Raw genomic sequence first — 20,839 nt, 5'->3', positions numbered from 1 at the left:
GTGAAAAATATTAGTCTTTACTGACTGACTTGAGATCAAGTTCTGCTCATCTCATGTTGATCTGCAGATGTGTACAAACACTAATAAATTAATTTTTCCAAGGAGCGGTCTGCCTCAGTTCCCAGTAGCAGATGGAGATGCCCAATTAAAGTGGGCATTTTTGAGTTCAGACTAAAGGCACTGCCATGGTTACTGCAATGTTTGGGGACAGTTATCCATGTTACAAAGTTTTTATCTTTTGCAAAGGCTGTTTAATGAATCCTGTTTCCTGCTGCTCTGGAGCTGGATGAACGCATAGTGCTTCTTATGCCTCTGCATAGGTTGCATGCATCAACCAGTTGAAGCACCAGGGCAGCTTTGCTACAACAAGAAATGTCAGTGGAACAGATGAAGACATGGATTCACTTCCAAGGAACCAGCAGACCTGCTGTTAAGGGGAAGTAAGCTGATCCAAAATACACGGGCAGAGCAGATGTTCCTTGCTTACTGGTGTAAAAAATGGGACAGGATCCTGGGGCAACACAGCTACAACACATTGGGCCTCTTACTCAAAGCAGAGTGCAAGGTGCCCAGCTCGAAAGATGTTTATCATCATAATGCAGAATTGTCAGGGACATGTATCTAGAGTGCAGGAGAGATCTCCCATCAGGATATGACAGCTCCATGCTGCAGGTTTGGCATAAGCTAACTATAGGGACTCATGTACTGATGTACTTTCCGACTGAGACTAAACGGCGTCAAAGGATTTCCCACTGATGAAGAGGTTTTTACATAAATAACCTTCCTCCTGCCTGTGCAGGGAGCATAGATGGAAGGAAAGCAGTATCCGTGCAGAACTAATCTGACTCATTTGCAGCTGTCATAAACTGCTCCGGTGTCTGGTGGAGGAGTGGTTGACATACGGGGGCTCCAAACAAGGATTTGGATCACAGAAAGGTGATCACTGATACATCCATTTTGGCCAGTTCCCAGGGTCTGTGCCTCCAGAATGGCTCAGCAATGCGTTATGAGGCTGGTGAATAATAATAAAGGAAAAAAGAAGAATTTTACTTTTTTGTGGAAAAAAGTTGGGGTAGCATTGTGTAATGTAGAAACAAGCCTCTCTAAGCAGCGCTGGGTTTGTTTCTCAGTTAATTTGCAAATCTTACATTTTTATTGGTTTTAAACATGCTTTCTAATTCATGCTCTTGAATTTGGGTGCAATTCTAGGGGTAGATGCTTGAAATTTAATTATTGGCTCTCTGTGCTCTGTGGTAACTCCAACCCTCTACTAGGCAGAAGACAACATGCAGCTGGAGTGCGGACAGCTGCCATTTGAAAGCCGTAACAAAGGAGTGCATCCCAGGGTACCTAACTGGTACCTTTTTCCATGATGGAACTTGTCCTCCTGAGCAATTCCCTGCTCTCATTGCTCTCTCTCTTGGTTATCTGAACTGCTCTGCTCTGTTCCTTGCCATCCTTCCTGCTTCAGTTTTCCAGCAGCAAAGCGCGGCAGAGGTTGTGCTTCCTGACCTTCTTCAAGTGCAGAGGGTGCCAGGGACCTCTTGTTCCTTTCCCAAGACCTAGGAGAGCCACGACATCAGAAGTAAATAGCTGTATCCAGCCAGACCCTGGTGCAGCTGAATGACAGATGTTGAGGCCTGTCATTAATTGAGGAGGACATAGACAGGACAGAGGAATAGAGTGTAACTGGAGGAACTCAATGTTTTCCCTCTCTCTTCATGGACCCAGGATAGGGGGACGTCAAAGAAAGGCCGATTCCTGGTTTTGCCTTGAAACTCTCCGTTGTTTGAGAGACAATGAATAGAGATGCTCATTGCATTTGACCAACTGTGTAGCAGCACAGCTGCTCTCAGCCAGCCTCCTAGCTACAGTAACAGTTGTGCTCTGTCCTTTTCTGCAACACTTCATTTGCAGCCCTGAAATTTTCCCCTTCTGAAGGACAGCTTTAACAGCAGAATTTGATGGGTTTAGCGCTATGCAGTCCTGGCAAGTGAGACCTGTCGAAATTTTGTACTCTGTTAGCAATAACAAAAGTGCTGTATTGTCTTCTTTACCGATAATCTAATCCATCAGGAATAAATGCAGCCTTCAATTTCTGATTGGACTCATGATTACTGACCCGTGAAACAGGATAGGACTGACATTGCTGTTCCCATGCTGCTGAGGCAAAGAGCAAGCCTCAAAAAATCCCAAATTTACATCTTAAAAATAAGCAGTACTAATGGGATCTCTAGTGAAGTCAGTTTTACTCAAGATTGCAGTCAAGTACCATTTTCCAATGAACTGACACAGTCATATTGGTAGTTGTGCTGAGTCTACACACGCTGTCATGTAGTTGTGCTAATACGAGAAATTTGGGAAAGTATGCTCTCTAGAAAGTACTATTCATGGTGCTCTTACAGCATGAAACATACTGCATTAGCAATCGTATCTTCAGGAACTAATCCAATTCCTTGAACAAAGTTTTCAGGAGATTTTAATTTTTTATTTTTTTTTCAAGAAGAGTGTACTTGACACTGCTTGTAAGGAAAGCAGGCAGCTGCGCGCTTGGAGAAAGGTACATCAATCAAACTGGAATAACACTAGGGGCAGGCAGACCCCTCTGTCTTTGTACCTGCTACTCTTCTGTGGCTTCAGGTGTTAGCATCATCCAAAAGAAAAAACAACTGGCCATGACAGTGCATGGAAAGGTCCCTGAACAATCCCAGCCCCTGTCTTGGGTAGAAAAAGATCAAGCTTAAGGAGTGAACTTAGCATCGCACAGTGCAGTCAGGTATCACTAAATTACCAAGCTGGCTCCAGCATCTTTCTGCTTGAGTCAGCTATCCTGCTGAACACAGACATGTATATCTTTTTTTACAGCATTTTTGAGTATTATAACCAATTCACAAGCTCCCTCTGCTGGGCTTCCAGCATAGCAGACTAATGGCAAAGCTCCTGTTAGGTTATTTGTAGACCGACCCATTTTTTTCAGCTTGTCTTTGGTACCTTCTACAGCATCAGTAAAAGTGTATGATCAAATTCGTGTGTATGGCTTTTCAGAAATGTGACAGAGAGAGGTTTGGTGTGTTAGATGCATATTAATTTTTTTTGTATGCATAGAAGAAGGCTTTTTCCACAATAATGTAAGTGTAGCTCTCACCTCCTAGAAGTAGTGATGCATCTATAAAAACATGATACTTGGCATTCAGTAATGCCTTCTGTTACATACAGGAAGGAGCTCTAAGAAAATACATACAGATCTTTTAAAAGAATTAAAGCTTACAGTCCTCAAAAATACTCAATACAGTATGCAGTTTTATGTAGCAGTGCTTTTCAAAAGGCAAATCATGAGCCAGCGGGCTTGTAGCAAGCATTCAGAGGAATGATGAAGTGCTGAAAATGTTATTCTCATCAGAGGCAAAGAAGAGCTAGTCCTGCTTCTTTTCTCTGCCTAATCTCAAGGTCAAGATTTCTGTCTACAGTTTTTGAAACACATAATCTAGAGCCTGGCATCGTCATAACCAATATATTACAAAACCTCTCTTAGTAGATTAAAAGTTGTGAAATTATTTACTTCCAACTGAACATTCTCGGGTTGAGAAAGACTGCTAACAACAAAAAAGAAGGATGTTCTGTGATTGCTGTATTTATAGCACTTCCTTGCTGACTTTTAACAGGGATTTACTGAGTAAAGTACCTGCCTTAAATAATTCACAAATTTGTGGAGTGCCTTAATGGGAGAAGGCATATTGTCTGCAGTGGCACAAGAGAAAAATGGAGAGACTTTAGAAACAATCACAGTGGCTTTTTTACTATGAGTAGGGCTCCAAGGCACAGGCAGTAGTACAAATACTAAGTATCACAGTGCTGCTTAAGTGTTATGCTTAAAGTAAAAGGTCTATGGGAACACAGCTGTCACCAGTGTGAGTGGAACAGTTATTTAACAGCACACAGCATCACTGGGCAATGATTTAAAACAGAGAATAAAGAACTGCACCGACCAATTGATAGGGAAATTGCAGGGGAAGTGTGGACTACATGTATTCCAAACTTTGATCTAGTGAGGAGACTAAAGTGAACACTTCTAATGTGATAGGACAGGTTGTGGTATCTTTAAAAATACAAAAAGAGTTAGCTGAAATATTAAACCACTACCAATATGTCTCTTAGTGTGAGTAGTCTTTTGGCTAAGTACTGACATGATAAAGAATAATTTTACCTACTGTGTAGCCAGCTCTTATTAAATGACATTCAAGAAGTTTCTCAAAAACTGTACTGTAGCTATGTCAAGCATGAAATTTTTTTCCGGGTAGCATATTGTTATACTGGCTTTATTCTTCATCAAAGCATCTGACAGCTTTCACCAGAGGACGTGATATCAATATGCAATTTATCCTTTCAAAGCCTTTGGGATGATCAGTCTATTTCTTTGCTGTCCCTAATTAAACATATTGCTTCAGTAATTCCCAGGGGCAAGGAGGCATTGTGACTACACTGAAATGAAAATTAACTCCGTAGAACCATGGCTACACCATCTGGTTATGATTAACATATTCAATAAGTGTTGTTTTGGTTGTAAGTTTTTATCTGTTTTATTAAAGATATTGTGAGGGACCATAGAGAGACTAGCCACAAATTTTATTTCTTGGCCAAGTGAAAGAAATCTGAGGAGGTTTTAACACAGATTTGGGTGAAATAAAATGTAGCAAGCCAATGGAGATCTTAAATATGATCTCTGATCATTCAACCTTTGGACGGCTACTAGTAATGATGATAAGTGAGGGTCTCTGTTCCAGCCAACCATTTCCTAGAATAAGAAGCAAATACAAAAATCCTTCACATTTAAGTGTTTTGGAAGCCAGGCAGCAGCCCTACAATGACTGTGGATTGAGGCACTTGGTAAGAGATATTTGGAATCAGCACAAACATTTTCTTATTTAGCTATTAGTTAGGACATATCTGCTACCTGCCTTAATTGTACAGATCAGTCCAAGTGGCCAGAGAGGAGGTTGCTTTCAAGATATACAGGCTATTTTCTTCTCCATTTTCTTTGGTAGTGTCAAAGTGAGTCAGGATGGGTTGATTTTTATCATCCATTCCAATTGTGATTTTAAATACTTGTTTTTCATCTCTTTGCATGTGGGCTATTTTTTGCATTCTGAAAAAGAGGTGATATTCATTAGCATATTTCATTCTGCCGGCCAAAAGGGTATACTGTCTATACATTTAAATAATCATAGTGCTTAAGTGTTTGACTGTTTACACTTACTTTATATGAAAAAATGGTAACCAATGCATTTCTTGCTAGCTGATACTTCTTTATGCAGCATTGTGCAAGTCTGGATTTAGGTAGAAGTTTAAATCCATGTAAAATTCGCAATCAGCATTTTAAAACAGTCATTAATTCCATTTAAAAATTAAATGTGCTGGACATAAAAATAAGCTTAGCAAAACATGGTTTGTATTGAAAGCCGGTTGATTTATTAAGTAGAGGAACCATTACATACAGAAAATGAACTGATTATGATTTTTCTAATCTTAAGGCCTTTGCCTTCCAGAACTACAACGAGGAGATCTTGTCCTTCACATTTATTTTTAAATGGTTACCTTACTAATCCTTTTACGAAGTATAAGATTTGGAGGACTAGGTCCCAAACTGCAAGATGGTAAAATGAGACCTCTGGAGGGAATGCAGTGTCTCACTGTGTCTCTGATTTCCTCGTTTGCTTAGGTTTTAAACCATTTCTTTAAATTCAGTGAAGCTAAAACAATTCATTTAAAAATGACTGGAAATGAGTGAAGTCTCCAGATGTTAATGGCTTGTTTACTTCTACTGCAGTAACATTAAAGAACACTAATCAAGATCAGAAGTAGGTTGTTCTCCAGGTTGTACAAATATCATAGTCATTTGGAGCAGCTGTAATAAAATGCCTTGTTATCAGGGAGCAAGGTAAGATAGACAAACAAGATTTTGCAGCCATTAGTTTTCAGTCAAGTTCTAAGTGGCATTAATTTTCCATTTGGCATCTTTTACATCCCAAATGAGAGAATATAGTTTATAACAGATGTTGCTTCCATACTTAATGCTAACCGTATTTTTTAAACTTGAAGAAGTAATTGTAAATCCTGTGATAATAAATATTATAGCAAAACCACATGTGTTCAGAAACATTTTAAAGACATTATCTTGATATTCCAGTTAGTTTTAGTATTACTATTTATCTTGTCAAGGTAGTTTCTACAGCCTTTTTCTTTTTTCTGCCTCATTTTGTCTTTTTTCTTTCTCAGTTCTCCTTTCATAAGTTGAAATATATTTTTGCAAAGTACAGCTGCTATACAGGCTTTCCCCTAAAGCCAAAACACTATGTGAACTGAACTATGTTGATGACCTAGGTATTGGTCAGTAACGTACAGGCGTGGCTGACACAGAGGAAATTGCTGACGGTTGCAGTGAATTGCATATCATTAGAGCTGTAGTTAAAAACCTGTAGAACCAATTCCTTACTGAATGCTTTAGGTCAGTAATTTGGAAAAGTTCATGTCTGGTGAAATACATGATTTGTCAGTCTTTCTTACTTTTGACACCACAAAGAGTAAGGCATAGGTCATGTCTTAGGACTGCATTAAAGGCAATATTGACCTGTTAAGATGATAAGATAAGTCCTTTTTTCTTAGCATTTCTTGAAGTAAGAAGGCCTGATTCTTTTACCAAGATATTTCTGAACCCACATATGTAGTACCGATTTGCATAAAATTTAGTACCCTCTTCCCTGCTTCCTCTTGTTTGTATTATCTGAGAAAAATCTGTCTAGCTCAGTATGTCCCAATAAAGCCTGTAACATTTACTTCTTCTCTAGGTCTGTTTTCCTTTGTCTTCTCATAATGTCTCTTCCTCCAGTCTGGAGGCTGTTGTTGTGCAGCTGGCCTGGTGCTTGTCAGCTTCCCTCAGACTGATGGATCTCTGGGAAGGAAAGCCAGGAGCTCTTAGTGGGCCTCTTTTCACCTCATCTGTGCAGCTAAAGATTTGACATTCACTTTCCTGAGATAGGATGAAACTCTTTTTTTTGCGAAACATTATGTAAATTTACTCTCTTATGTAAGGAACTCTTAATAATGATGTGTATTACAGCATGCTCATAAGATTAAAGGCAGTACTTTGTATAATGCACCAGCAAAAAAGCAGAGTCCTGAAAAATGTCTAAAAATAAAAATTTTTATAATAGGTTTGATGTTTGTTTTGATGTTTCTGTTTAGGTGCTGACCCCAGCACAAATAAAATCAATTTGCCTGGCCATACTAGAATCAGGAAAGCAGTATGCAGTGAAGAAGAGGAAACCGTTCCCACTTATGTATTCCTACTATGGAACAGAGTATCTCGGTGAGTAAAACACACCAACTACTTGGAAAGTGATGCTGTGTGTAGATGCTGAGCCAGTAGATGCTTCAGAAATAAAATACATAAAACCTACAATGTGGGATTTCTCCTAAGTTGGGACCATCCAACCTACTAAAACTGTTCAGTGGGGCTGAGGGACTGGAGGGAAGGACTGATGCTGCCTAGCGGTGAAGAACGCGAGAGGTGCCTGTGCCGCACCAGGGGAGCAGCAGGCAGCAGCTTCATTCCCTCTTTGTGCTGCCCTGGTAAATCTGCCCTTGCCAGATGGAGGCAGAGAGAGGTGTGGTGCCCGTGCCTGTGTGGAGAAGATTACCGGAGAGATCTGTCGGGGGACGTTATTTGTAAGCTGCTGTTGCCACGCAGGGGACTCGCAGAGCATTTTTGGCCGTAGTAATGCAACTCAAGCATATGGTCAGCTCCTACCTATTGCAGGCAGCTTAGTTGGAGCTCATCTGAAGCTGCGATGAAGGGTCATTGAGCGGGTCCCTAGTGGGGTCCTCAAGGCACAGTATCACACTGCAGAAAGTGTGAGATTGGTTTGCAGATGTTAGTCAGCAAGTTCTCTGGGAGGGGAGCAGAGGGAGAAGTCACTGAGTGGTGCTGCTCCACAGACCCTGGCAGGTACAGACAATTCTTGCACTGAAATTCAGCTTTTAGCTGACTGATACTGTCAATCAGTAACTGGAAATACCATTTATGGTCCAGTTCCAATATGGGTTCAACAAAGACTTCAGAATAATGGTCCAGATTCAGCAGTGTGTCAAGAAGAATAACTTCTTGGAATAGTATTCACTTTAGGTTCAGTGTAACTTCACACACTGAGTTTCAGTCACATCAAAGTGAGAGCAGATAAAATTCCTACGTATTTTTGCATAGCTCGGGGACCTGGAAAAGACAGAAGTAGTAACAAATCATAATGTCATGCACCTAAAAAGCTTTTATTCCAAGCACTATTGTAATATGCTTAAAGAAGATGAAAGAGCCATGGACTTGACAAGGAAATCAGTCCCAAGAGAAAGTTGCTGTGAGGTGGAGGTAGGACCTAAACCTACCCTCTCCTTTTGACTATTGCTGTTCTTTACAGGTGCAGCACATGGGCTTTCATCAATCCTTCAGATGTTGCTTTCCTATTATGAGTACCTGCAGCCAGCAGATCAGGAGCTTGTGTGGCAGAGCGTTGATTTTCTTATGGACCAAGAACAGAACAGCAACTGGCCTCCTGAGCTGGGAGAGACGATCGAGCGGGAGAATGAGCTTGTACACTGGTGTCATGGAGCTCCAGGTTCTTTTCCCATTGATACTATGAATAACCAGATGCTGATTAGCATTGCTTTTCCATGTTAAGTCATTCCTGTAAAAGATAATCTCAGGTTAAATTTGACCAATTTTGACGTTTTATGAGATGCAGGCAAATTATTTAGTCTTTTTCTTCCAGTTAAGTGTTTTATTTATTGCTGAAGCAGCTGGAAGGATAGCCATATTTTCTGCCTTAAAAGCATAGGTGATCACAGCTGAAAGAACTCTGGTGAACTGTGTGTTTTCCGCTCTTGCTCCGTTTCATGACAAGACCTCAAAGAATGGTATAGCTGAGTCAAAAGGCAGCAGATGGCTGTACAGAGAAATAGTATGTGAAAGAACACAGATACAGACACATCTGTGAGTTTTGGGAAGGCCTTCAGAATAGCTTCCCCCCTCCCATCAGAATCAAAGTTTGAGCTGCCCTTATTACATGGATAATGCATAAATTTGACCAAAGTATTTTCATCTGAAGGGGAGTTTGTACTAGCAAGAGGTATTTTTTCTGTAAGTCACCCATATAAAGCTGCTTTTCAGAGAAAAAGAGAATCAATCCTTAGTTTGGGTTCATGAGGTAAGACTGATGTCTGTCAATTCGGAATCTAATCCTATACTTTAGCAATTTTGGCAAATAATGTTGTGTATTGGAATTGCTTTTTTACCCCCAGGCAGAATTGTATTGCCAACTAGTGATATTGGCTTGGTAACATGAACCTTGAAGGTTACAGAAAAACTTACTTTTATTAAAGAATGTCCATGAGCATTGATGCATTGCTTTTAAAGGTGTTCTACTTAAATTAGAAAAAGTACATTATAATTAACATCCCTTAAATATGCTTTCTGCTGATGCATTATCTTTTTGTTGGTATGATTAAGGAACAAACTTCTTGCTCTCACACTCTAATGAAATAAAGTGAAAATGGCTTTTGCTTACTAACTTTTTTTATTTTTAAGAGGAAAAAAATTACTTCTACAACATGGCTGACCTAGTGATGAAACCTGCAGGGAGGATGCCCTCTTTGTTTCAGTATCTTGAGAGTGGCCTTTGACTTGGGTTTAACTGCCAGTGGAGACATAGGCATTGACACTCAACCAAAGTGACAAAATCCCAAAGGCCATAAAGAAGTTACTTTAGGAGACATTTAGAGACATGTAAATTCATCAATTGGTATTGGTTTTCCCCAGAAAATCCTGTATCCCATCACTGTTCTTGAGTAAAAATGGACATCTATTTTACCACAAGGCTTTTCAGCTACTTCAGTGTATATTATATTCAGACCACAAGTGAGCTATTCTAAACGTTTCCTTAGGCACTTGATTTGGTTATGTGTCATATGCATTCTTTTAAGGTTACCATGAACTGAGCTGTGCAGTGCTCTGTTGAAGATTATGGTTAATTTATTTGAATCCCCTCTAAAAATAAGCCAAATAATAGGTTTTCGTTTGTTTGTTTGTTTTTAACAGAAGTTAGTATGCATAACTGTTTATAACTAGAATAAAGCAGCATGGGCCCCACTGGGAAAAAAAAAAAACAAGTTTCTTCTTCTCATTCAGTAAAAAATTGTATCTGTTGCCAGTGTGAGAATTAATCTTGCCCACCCTTGTGTTTCTGTCAGTGTAAACAGGTGAGGTGAATGGGGATTTGAAACCACCAGAAGACAGTGCTATGCATTTACTGTTTTAAAGGCAAAAATGTGACTACTGTTTAAATTGATAAAAGACTGGGAATGTTAGAGTAAACCCAGAAATTCAGTAATGCATTGAAAAGATTGAAAATGGTGTTGTCAAAGGGAGTGGATAAGTACATCATGCCGTGTGCTTTTTAGCATACCAGATACTCTCCCTTCCATATGTAGCATATAGATATGTAACGTTGACATCTGTATGTAGAGCATGAGACTGCAGTTTTTTAGTGTATTAATCTTTATTATGTGTTCTACGAAACGCTTGGCCTACTCACTACAAAAGACAATCTCACTGCTGTTTCCCTAGGCATTGCGTACCTGTTTGCCAAAGCTTACCTGGTTTCCAAGAAGCCTCAATATCTGGACACTTGTATCCGCTGTGGAGAGTTAACTTGGCAGAAAGGCCTGTTGAAGAAGGGACCTGGAATATGCCATGGAGTGGCTGGTAGTGCTTATGTGTTCCTGCTGCTGTATAGGCTCACTGGAAACTCGAAATACATATACAGGGCACAAAGGTTAGCATTCCTGCCTTCCTGGATTCAGGGTAATACTGGAAAGTTTCGGGAACATTTGTAAAGCTGCTCAGAGTCTGTGATCACCACCCTCGGATGTAGCAATTCTAGCTCCGAGTTGTGGGGCAGGCACACTCTGAGGGGAGCCCTGCAGCCCTGCTTCCAGGCTGCCTGCGGCGGGCGAAGCGGCAGGTTCTCCCACCTCCCTCCCTCCCTCCCTGCCCTCCTTCAGAGAGAACCGGGGCGGATGGAGAGGAACGGCACACATCCAGGTCTCGTCTGACATGAGGTCAGACAGCCAAGTTGCAGACACAAGTCCAGGAGCAGAGTAAAATATGATGCTGTTTGTTATATTGATTTATTCTGATTTTCAGAGCATTTAACACTATCCCTTACTACTAAACATGAAAAATAAAAAGACTTGGTTTGCTCTTATTTTACTGTTTTTTAATTTATCATTGCCAACTTTAGCCAGTTTGACATAGTGCTATTTGCCAGTTTAGCTAGTAGGGTTAATTCCATTTTGTCCTGATGCAAGCAAGTATATCCCACTGAAAATTCTGTCACAGTGCTGCAATTATATTTAATTTTATTTCTGTAATTTACTATACATATTTGACAAGATAGTATTCAATGTTTATTACTGTTTTCCTTACAGCATAGAATAATGAGAGGAAGTGGTGTAGTAATTAGGGTGACTTATTTTCAGCTATTTGCTTTGAAGTGAAAACATTTTATTTGTTTAGTTATTTCAGCGTTACAGAATTTGTTGCATCGATGCAAAACATTGCTTGTATCCTGCTGAAATAACAATCAACATAAAAGTTATTAAAAAGTATTTGTTTAATAATATGTCTCTCAGAAATCAGAAAAAGTTCATAGCTCTCAAGGAAGCATAACACATGTACAGTTTGCAAAGGTTTGGCTTTTCTAGATCTCATAGACCTGTTTATCATGGAAATAGGAGTGTAAAATTTCCACATAAGGTTAAATAATAATTTTTTCAATCATTGAGTGTTACTAAAGTGATGCTTTCAAACAACAAGTAAGTAGACTTACAGGGACACCAAATAATAACAAACTGCTTTTTTTTTCTTGTTTCTTAGGTTTGCAGAGTTCTTATTTACAGAAGAATTTAAGGCTGGTTCCCGGGCATTAGAAAGTGTATATAGTCTGTATGAAGGCTTCTCGGGAACTGTGTGTTTCCTGACTGACTTGCTGCAGCCCAACCAAGCTGAGTTTCCTCTCTTCAGTGTCTTCGTCTAGAGAGCAACATTCTCCAGGGCCACATCCTGGTGGCGATGGGAGAGGGCACCTGCAGTTTCACTTATTTGTCAAGAGAGGCTATTTACAAAACAAGCCAGTGGTACCACTAACGCTAGCCTTAACGTAGCTGGGAGTCAGGTGAAAAAGAAAATATACCGGGGCTTTGGGAGGGAACTGTGTGGTCAAAAAAAAAAAGGGTCAGTGAAAAAAAAAAATATGGGGGAAGAAAAATATATGGGGGAAGTGATTGAATCTGATGGGGTAGATATTTAGCTGTAATAAGAAGCAAAATCTGTTTATTCAAGTGAGAGAGAAAGGGGCATTATCAAACTTTTAATTTGGTGGTTACACAGGAGAAAAAAAAAAAGGCAAGCTAGAATTACAGGGGCATGCAAAGAAGAAACAGTGATGCATCCAGTAGGTTTTAAAGAGACCTGCAAAAACAAGTCTTCATGCAGCGATGCACTTATCGGGGAGGGTGTCGTAGACATGTCACTACACTGCACAAAGGCAAAATCTGGGAATTTTTATCTCAACCGCATCTACTAGTTCTAGTAACACGTGTTAGAAATACCTGTATCTTGGAGCTCTTTCGTCTTCATATGCATACAACGATAGTTATGTAGATAGCTGTATATTCAGCCAGCAGTTTCATTTCAGCTAGTGAGGTTTCATGTGTGTAAATGAGAAGTGAATTTGACCCTTCCTTTCAGAGCTCTGTGGCGAGGAGCTGGTCTCCTTACTGATTTACTGGAACCCTGTCACTTCTTGTCGATACTTTCCCTGTCACAGGGAAGATGAGTGGAGCCATGGAGAAGACTTGGATGAAAAAGTTCTGTAGCAAAGATACAGCAGGCAGATGCTTTCTTCACGGTACAGCATGACTAGATAAGTATTGTTCAGTGATACAAAAGCTACCTTTAAAAATTAATTACCTATAGCAGCATTTCTGAACAATGACATACATATTTCAGAGAATAGAACATCTGTTTTCCTTGATGAATTGTTCACTACAAACCCTGCAAACTGAATGCAAACCTTGGATGGCATACTGATCTTAAGAAAAACCTGAAACAAAACTCAAAACTGCTTCCTTTTCCTGGTTAACAAAATAATGTATATGCCCAAATGATTTGTAGCTATAGAAATAAATGGGTTGCTCAACACTAGTTGCACTAGCACTTAAGGTTGCAATTATATGCTGTTTTATATGTATTATATATATATGACATGGTACTTGAAAGCTAAAGAGAATGCTAACATAGATTTGTACTAAAAAAATATAAAATCAACATCTGTATTTAAAATATATTTATTTTTATTTATATGGGAATAACATAATGCAATTACCTTTAAAGACAGATTGGGAAGACCAGTATGTCAAAAATTGCAGTTAGGGTGAAAAAGCTGACCTATGTGCACTGCCAAACAATGCAGTCTCTCTTCCTGCATTCTCAGCTGGAGGAGATTACAATTTCTTTATTTTTAATGCCTAATGGATTAAAGTTCCCATTTAATTTCAGTGGGCCTTGATCAGGCTATAAGTTGGAGCCAGGTCTTGCAATCCCTCTGCATTTTAATGTAGTAATCCCATTCTTACTTTTGCCACTGTTATTTTAATGAGATGGCTTGCATTATTAAGAGCTGTAGATTAGGATTTCTGCTATTTTGTCTTGCACTGTGCAGCTCTAATTAATTACTTAATCATAGAAGTAATCGTATTTCATTGGTGAATAAAGCAATGCAGTTCTGCATCAGTTTGTCAAGAAGTTAGGGATTTTTTATTGAATGGAAATGTTAAAATTCAATATGCAGTTGGTATGTGCTTATTATTTGTGGGTAAATGCCATTAATGTCACTCACTTTGTTACTATGAGCAGTAAGAAGTGTACACACAGGAGGATGCATTTCATAGGGAGGTCTACATGTGAAGCTAAATGAAAAAGTCAGTGGAGATGTGCGCGTGCTCCGGCCAGCCGTGTTGAAATGCTCCTGTTAGATCAGAGCAAGGTCAGTTGTCAGTAGGGAGGATCCTGAGTCCATTAGGATTTTTATCCAGTTGCTTCCCTGTAGTGCAGGTGGCTTATGTTTTTCATAACTGGAACCTTTTTTAAACAGATGTTTAAGGAAGGTAAACCTTGGCCTACCCACTTTTTCCCTATGGTCACTAGCTTTTCAGTCTCAATTTTTTATTGCAGGGTAATGTCACTCAGCTAAAACACGTAACAACATTTGTGCCGTAGCATTTAGGTAGCTACTGGAACTGTATTCTATCTTAGTGTAACACATGGAAATAGGTCCTGCCATGATCTAGACTCATAGCTGTTGCAATCCTACATTTATTGCCAGTCCTTTTATTTAGAGATGCAAACATAAAACAAAAATGCCTACTGTTTTGATAACTGCACCGGCAAAAAACCCCAAACAACTCCAAACTTAAGCCTTAACAGAATCTGCGCATATCAGAAGAGTAATCATGACCTTTTGATTTTGTCCCTACTGCCTACTTTTTAATTATCAGTGGGCCACAACATTTAATTGTTTCCAGTTAGTTATTTCTCAGGAGATGCTTGAAGAAGAATCTTTGCCAAAACCTCAATAAATCTAGAGCACAATAAATCAGTACAGTAATTTAGATCCTGACCAAGTCATGAATGCTGATATTGGAACATATACAACATATATGTTAAAATTTACTATAATAGCAGTAGATAAAATCACTCCATTTTATTATGCTTGACTTCCAACAGACATGTTTGCATTTATCTTTTAATGTAATTTTTCATAAATGGCAGGAAATATAATTAAGAACTCGGTGTCAGTTTTCTAGTTGTTTCCTTTCTGTGTCTCTTTGTAGAATGAATTCCTTCTGATTTACAATCAGAGGAGACTCGGATCTGCTCTGTGTTGTGTTCAACAGCACCCGCAAAACAGATCTTCTGACTCTCCACACATTCTCCATATCTGAAGCCATGTGTTTGGCTTCATTTGATTCTAATCCTGTGAGAAAGAAAATAGTTACTTGAGTAAGAGGTAGTCCATTCAACAATGAGAAAACCCATGCAACCACTCAATTTTCAAAATCTAGGTCCCAGATATCTCTCTGCAAGTTATGCAAGTTCGGCACTGACAAGGGCGAGGGCAGCACGCAGGCTTTGTTTACTGACACTTAAGTTGAGTAACAGTAACATAAACATCCAGTCTCATGGGATACCTCTTGTAAAATCTTGGAACACAATTATTCATGTGTTTCATCAGACATGGCAATTCAAGCTCATTCTTAGAGCTTCGTGGCTTTTCTTACCTGACCTAGCTGGGTTAAGGTAGCTACTAGGTGTGCTGTAGTCACAGCTTCTGGACACAGCGTAAATATACCCCAGGGCTCTTCTGACAATGCCAATCATTAAATGAGCAGGTTTTTTACACCTTTAGCCTCCTCTTAATTGTCTATCTGCTTTTTTTCCTTTGTACTGTATATGCTCTTACTTATGTGCTGTTGCAACCTTTATTTGTTGCTTTTAAGACGCTGACAGGAAAGCAACCTGAGCAGAGCCATCAGCACTTTTCAGTGTAATAAAAAAGTAAGGTCCTTTGTGTTCCCTCCTTACTGCTTCAAGAAATCGATCATGCAACCTTTGCTAGATGTTCTCAGCGGGATGCTGTCTCCTCCTGCTCCTGAATTGGGCCCTAATAGACTGAAAAAGTGTATTCGTGAACAGATTCTGCCATGGTGCTGTGACAAAAGACTGCGTTACCTGAAACTTGAGAAGCCTCTTTCAAAGTGTGAAACACAAGTTACTACGTCACGTTTGCACATTTGTTTCTTGACTGTGTTTAGTTTCTAAAGTGTAGGCAATAGGAATTTAAGTGATATAATAGTATTTGTGATTATGCTGTTAAAGCAAAGAGGATGCATTGTGTGGGTATCGGTGCTTATTTGTGATGTACCTGTGTTTGTGTGGTGCTGTTTGTGAGTAAAGCTGTAGATTACAAATCAGTTTAAGGAGCTATATACTAACTCATGACTTTTGGTATGTCATTCATAGATTACTGTCAGGGAATAATTTTGAGGGAAACTAGATCTGTAATGTCCAGATTTAGCGATCTCGGGATTCATAGAGCCAGATGCAATACATTTCATCAACAGTACAGTTCTAACAAATATATCTTCGTTTTTTTCTGCTACTTGCAACTTCTCAGCATGATAACATCTTCGTTTTATGCCACTGCTTTCAATATCTGCTTTGTTTGCATTGTTGTTTCCTTCAGTTTCCCTGCCTTTCTTTCCCACCCTATGAATATGAACTTCCGAAGGCTGAAGCAGCAGCACAGGTCTTTTGTTCTTGAAAATAAGATTGATTAATTTTGCTTAAGAGGGGTGTTCCACTTATTTGCATTGCATTATTTTACACTCCCAAGTGGTCTCTTCTCACCGGCTCTGCCGTTTCCCACCTCCTAAGGAAAAAAGTCATTATACTGTATAACAACTGTCCCTGATGTTTTACATCATTAAATGAAACAGAGAGAGACTTTCTGGGGAGCATGTTCACTTCTCTAGTATCTCCGTTCTATTAAGACAATCAAAACCAAGTGAAATGGCTAAACATCCCAAATTACGCGTGTCAATAGTTTAGGAAATATGTACAAATGAATGCAAGTGGTCACCCTTTTTGCTACTCTGTGAAATTAAGTAATGCCACTTTGATGTTCTCATAATAATTATATGGACATGTAGAGAATATGATAAGAATACTGATTAGTTTTTAAAATACTGTGGAAAAATTGAAATGTAGCTACCTATGTATTCAGAAACATACAGGTGCAATATGTGCAAATGGAAATTTTCATAAGCAATCAATTTTTTGTACTTGCATCATTATCTGCATATACAGTTGTAGCATCTGCCAACATATTGCATGTTTTATGCAACCAGTGACCTATTTTAGCATATGCATGCATGTTGAGAATATATCCTTGTTACTTAGACCTGTAAGATCCATGGACAGAGCATATCTCTGAGGTCTGCCAAGTAAATCTCAGGTGCGGTAATCTTCTACATAGCTTGAATATTCACTGGCATGAGTGCATATTCTAATCTGTAGGAAGATTAGTATATCAGGAATAAGAATTGCCCTGTAGATTCTAAAGAGTAATCTTCCTGTGAAGAACTACACTGATGAGCAGTTGCTGACTAACAGCACAGTCTAGATTGCTCTGAGAAGACATTTGAGTTTATATAAATATGTGCTGGACTAAGTAGTAAGCAGCAGAAAGCTAAATTGAAAAGAAATAAGAAAATGACCAAAAATCACATTACTGAGGGAACAGCATACATCAAAGCCATAAGCCAAAAATGCTCAGGGCCAACAAAACAATACAGCGATTTAGGGACGTGAATAGGCATTTTCCAAGAGAATAGCACAGTTTGCTTCACTGCACAGACAGAGGTACACCGTGCACTGTACAGGTTTTAGCTGCCTTGAACAGCGCTTTGTTGCCATTATAGCACAGTCATCACATGCTGAAAAAAGTCTGCCTGTGAAGGAGTTGCCTGTAACTGAACCTACTGCTTACTCCTATCATTTAATGGAAGAGAAATTACGTACACTATGAATGCTTAGGCAGTTTAAAAACATAGATCCAAAAGACAACATGCACCAACTTTTCGCTGCCTTTGAGTTATTAAACCTCCTGACTAATTTATACTGTCACTGATGTCACTGTTGGTCCTGTACCCTGTATATTTAAAATTTTACATCATGCTCTGAAAAAAGTCTATAAATAGCAATCTGCTTGAAAATACATAATGCTGTATTTATTTTTAATACTTACAAGGGAGTCCCTTGACTTTGTTCATTGCATGACTCAAAGAGAAGGTGGAGGCATTTAGGTCAAGTACAGCAATACCAACTAAAATGGCAGAAAATTAATTAAAAACTCATTTTGCCTTGTGGTATAATGATATTTCAATAAAAGATAGTTTATAATGCAGTGATACTCAGCAACAGCACTGCATAACTATACATGCATACTCCCCAGAAAATTTTATGTAGAAGCCTTGAAGTCAATTATATCCCATAGTGAATAGAAAACATATCCTATTCAAATAGTTATTTATACTTCATGCAGAAGAGAAAGGCTTTCTGACGAGAAAATGAACTCTGCTTCTGTCTTCATTACCATGACCACACATGAGAGAAGATTTCCTTTAACAATAGTCTCATTTTGCCACCGATTTGGCCTCCTGTGCTCATTTTAAGGGCCTGATATGCCACCTGCTGAGGTCAATGGTGAATCTCCACTTGACTTCAGGCACGCAAGGTTAGGTCCTTCCACAGGTGTGAAGTAGGGGCAAAACTGCATCATTCTGGGCCCCGAGCCTGCATACTTTCCTCTACATGAGTCCTGTGGGATTACTAAGGCTTGTTCGTATACTAGGAGGAAAGCACAGGTGTTTGCATATGCAGGGCCTTTTTTAACAGCAGTTTTATTCCCATTTTCCCTCAGCATGTCTGCAATATACACGAATACCAATACCAACAAAAAGTACAGGGAACTTAAATGGCATTATTTCATGTATAGTTTGTGTTGGTGACACTTGATTATTCAATATATTCCAACATACGGTGTTTGTTTCTTGAGTACATGCCGCACCCTAGATTGGTTTCTCAGTGTAATAGCCATTTGCAGCCATAATATGGTACAGGCCCTACAGAATCAAGATTGATTTGATTCTTTAGAAATGCACCTTATTGTTTAAAAGCAGGACCCCTGCTCTTCTAATGTTTTAAACACTGTGATCTTTCAGAATGTGTTTATTGTATTAGTTTTGTATTGTAGATTATAATAGAAACTAGATTTTATAGCTTTTTAAAAGCAGTGAAAATACTGAGCTTCATAGTGGCAAGACAAACTCTGTGTATACCCATATTACGAATATTAAAGGTGTGATTATATTTTGCCTTAAATAAAAGCCCAACCTTGAGCAGTATGGTTTTGCATTGGATTGCTTATTTCTGTATTTGTCTTTCATAGTTGACGTGGTTTAGCCCCAGCCGGTAGCTAAAAGTGCCACGCGCCGCTCGCTCACCCCTCTCCCAGCGGGATGGGGAGGAGAACGGAAAAAACAACGGCAAAGCCTGGAGGGTTGGGATAAGGGCAGTTTACTGGGACAGCAAGGGAGAGGGAAACAATCAACAACAGTGCTGATAACAGATAGTAACAATGGGTGATAACAGAGAACGATTTACCGATCCGATGACCGACCCACCAGACGCTGGACCCGTCCCGGAGCCACACCGAGCCCGCCCCTGCCCGACTGGCCCCCTTTTATGGTGAGCATGACATCACATGGTATGGAATAGCCCCCGGCCAGCTTGGCTCACCTGTCCTGGCTCCTTGGGAAATTAACTCTATCCTAGCCAGAATCAGGACAATAGTGCTGGCAACTTTTCCTTCTGTAGCAGTCATGATTTGGGGTTCCAAAAGCTTTTCAGTAGTACCGTGTTACCAAAGGTAAAATTCATCTGAGAATTCAATAGAACATCCAGGCTGCACATAGTGATTAGGTAACACTACCTCATGGCAGTTTCCCATGAGATAAGAGAAGACAAGTTACTTTTGGCCTGTAGGTTAAAGTTACCCACTTAGGTGTTTATTTTCGGCCTCCTTAAATCTCAGTACATGTGGCCACCTCTCTCCAGGAAGACCCCTCCATTCTCAGTGAAGAGCATTAGAACATTACATTCACCTAGGCCTGCCCACAACAAGGTTTCAGTCTTTGCCATCATGAGCTCAGCTCAAATACAGGTGAGCAATAGGACTCCAGATTTGCCTGAGCAGCAGTTCAAGAAATGGCCCAATTTAAATGTTTCTGGCATTTTTGGTATAAATCTGGTGACAACCTAAGTTGCATTAAGGAATAGTAGCAGATATGCAGAAGTAGCCATTAGTGTTATCCCATTATTAGGCTAGTAGCATCTCAAACTCCACACCCTGCCTTCCTGTTGTGCTCCTGGTAGGTCTCAGGTCTGTAGCTAATCTAAACATGCAGATCTGCAAGGACCTGGGAACAGGCAAGGAGAAACAAGATCTGTCAGGGGAAGCATCAGAGCCAGCTGAACAGGAACCAAGTATTTGCACCAAGAGGAGGAGAGGAGCAGTGGTGACCGGAAACTCCCCGGTGCAGGATACAGGCACCATCTGCCAACCTGAGTTGGTACCTCAGGAGCTTTGTTTCTCACTAGGTGATCAGATTCAGGATGTTGTGGAGAGAATGCAAAGGCTTGTCTTGCCCTCAGGCTATTACCTTTTGCTGCTTGTCCATGCAGCCAGCGTGACTCCATGCACATCCAGAATGACTCCAGAGCTCTGGTGGCAAGGGAGAAAGGCACACGGTGGCCTCCTGGCTCCTGCTGGTGAAGGGTAAAGGCTCAGGCACAGCAGGTAAATGCTGCTGGCTAACAGCTGGTGGTGCAGCAGGGCTTTGGGTTTTGTGATCCTCGGAGCCTTGGAGGGAAAAGGCCTGACAAGCAAGGATAAGAGCCACCTGACAAAGTGGTAAGAGAATGCCTCTGTCAGCAGGCTCACTGATGGGGTGAGAAGGTCTCTGAATGACATGCCTCAAGGGAGGGTTACCAAGACTCACGGCTCCTTTTCTGCATTTTTTTTAATCAGCTGTCCCTCAGCCTTTATTGTTG

At 39.9% G+C, this 20,839-nt stretch overlaps 1 protein-coding gene across 1 annotated transcript in view; it reads left to right on the top strand.

Moving 5' to 3' along the window:
- The window catches only part of LANCL3 (LanC like family member 3), a 38,747-nt gene extending 21,994 nt beyond the window's left edge, over nt 1-16,753 (top strand). Inside the window, exons 2-5 of the mRNA XM_075774406.1 lie at nt 7,240-7,363; nt 8,466-8,663; nt 10,670-10,877; nt 11,981-16,753. Coding sequence (XP_075630521.1) covers nt 7,240-7,363; nt 8,466-8,663; nt 10,670-10,877; nt 11,981-12,140 — 690 coding nt within the window. The 3' untranslated portion in view covers nt 12,141-16,753. The remainder of the gene's footprint in view (nt 1-7,239; nt 7,364-8,465; nt 8,664-10,669; nt 10,878-11,980) is intronic.
- Nucleotides 16,754-20,839: the final 4,086 nt, after the last annotated feature.

Source organism: Balearica regulorum, chromosome 1, assembly GCF_011004875.1.
Source record: "Balearica regulorum gibbericeps isolate bBalReg1 chromosome 1, bBalReg1.pri, whole genome shotgun sequence".
NCBI lineage: Eukaryota > Metazoa > Chordata > Aves > Gruiformes > Gruidae > Balearica > Balearica regulorum.
This window is presented reverse-complemented; position numbering and strand designations above follow the sequence as displayed.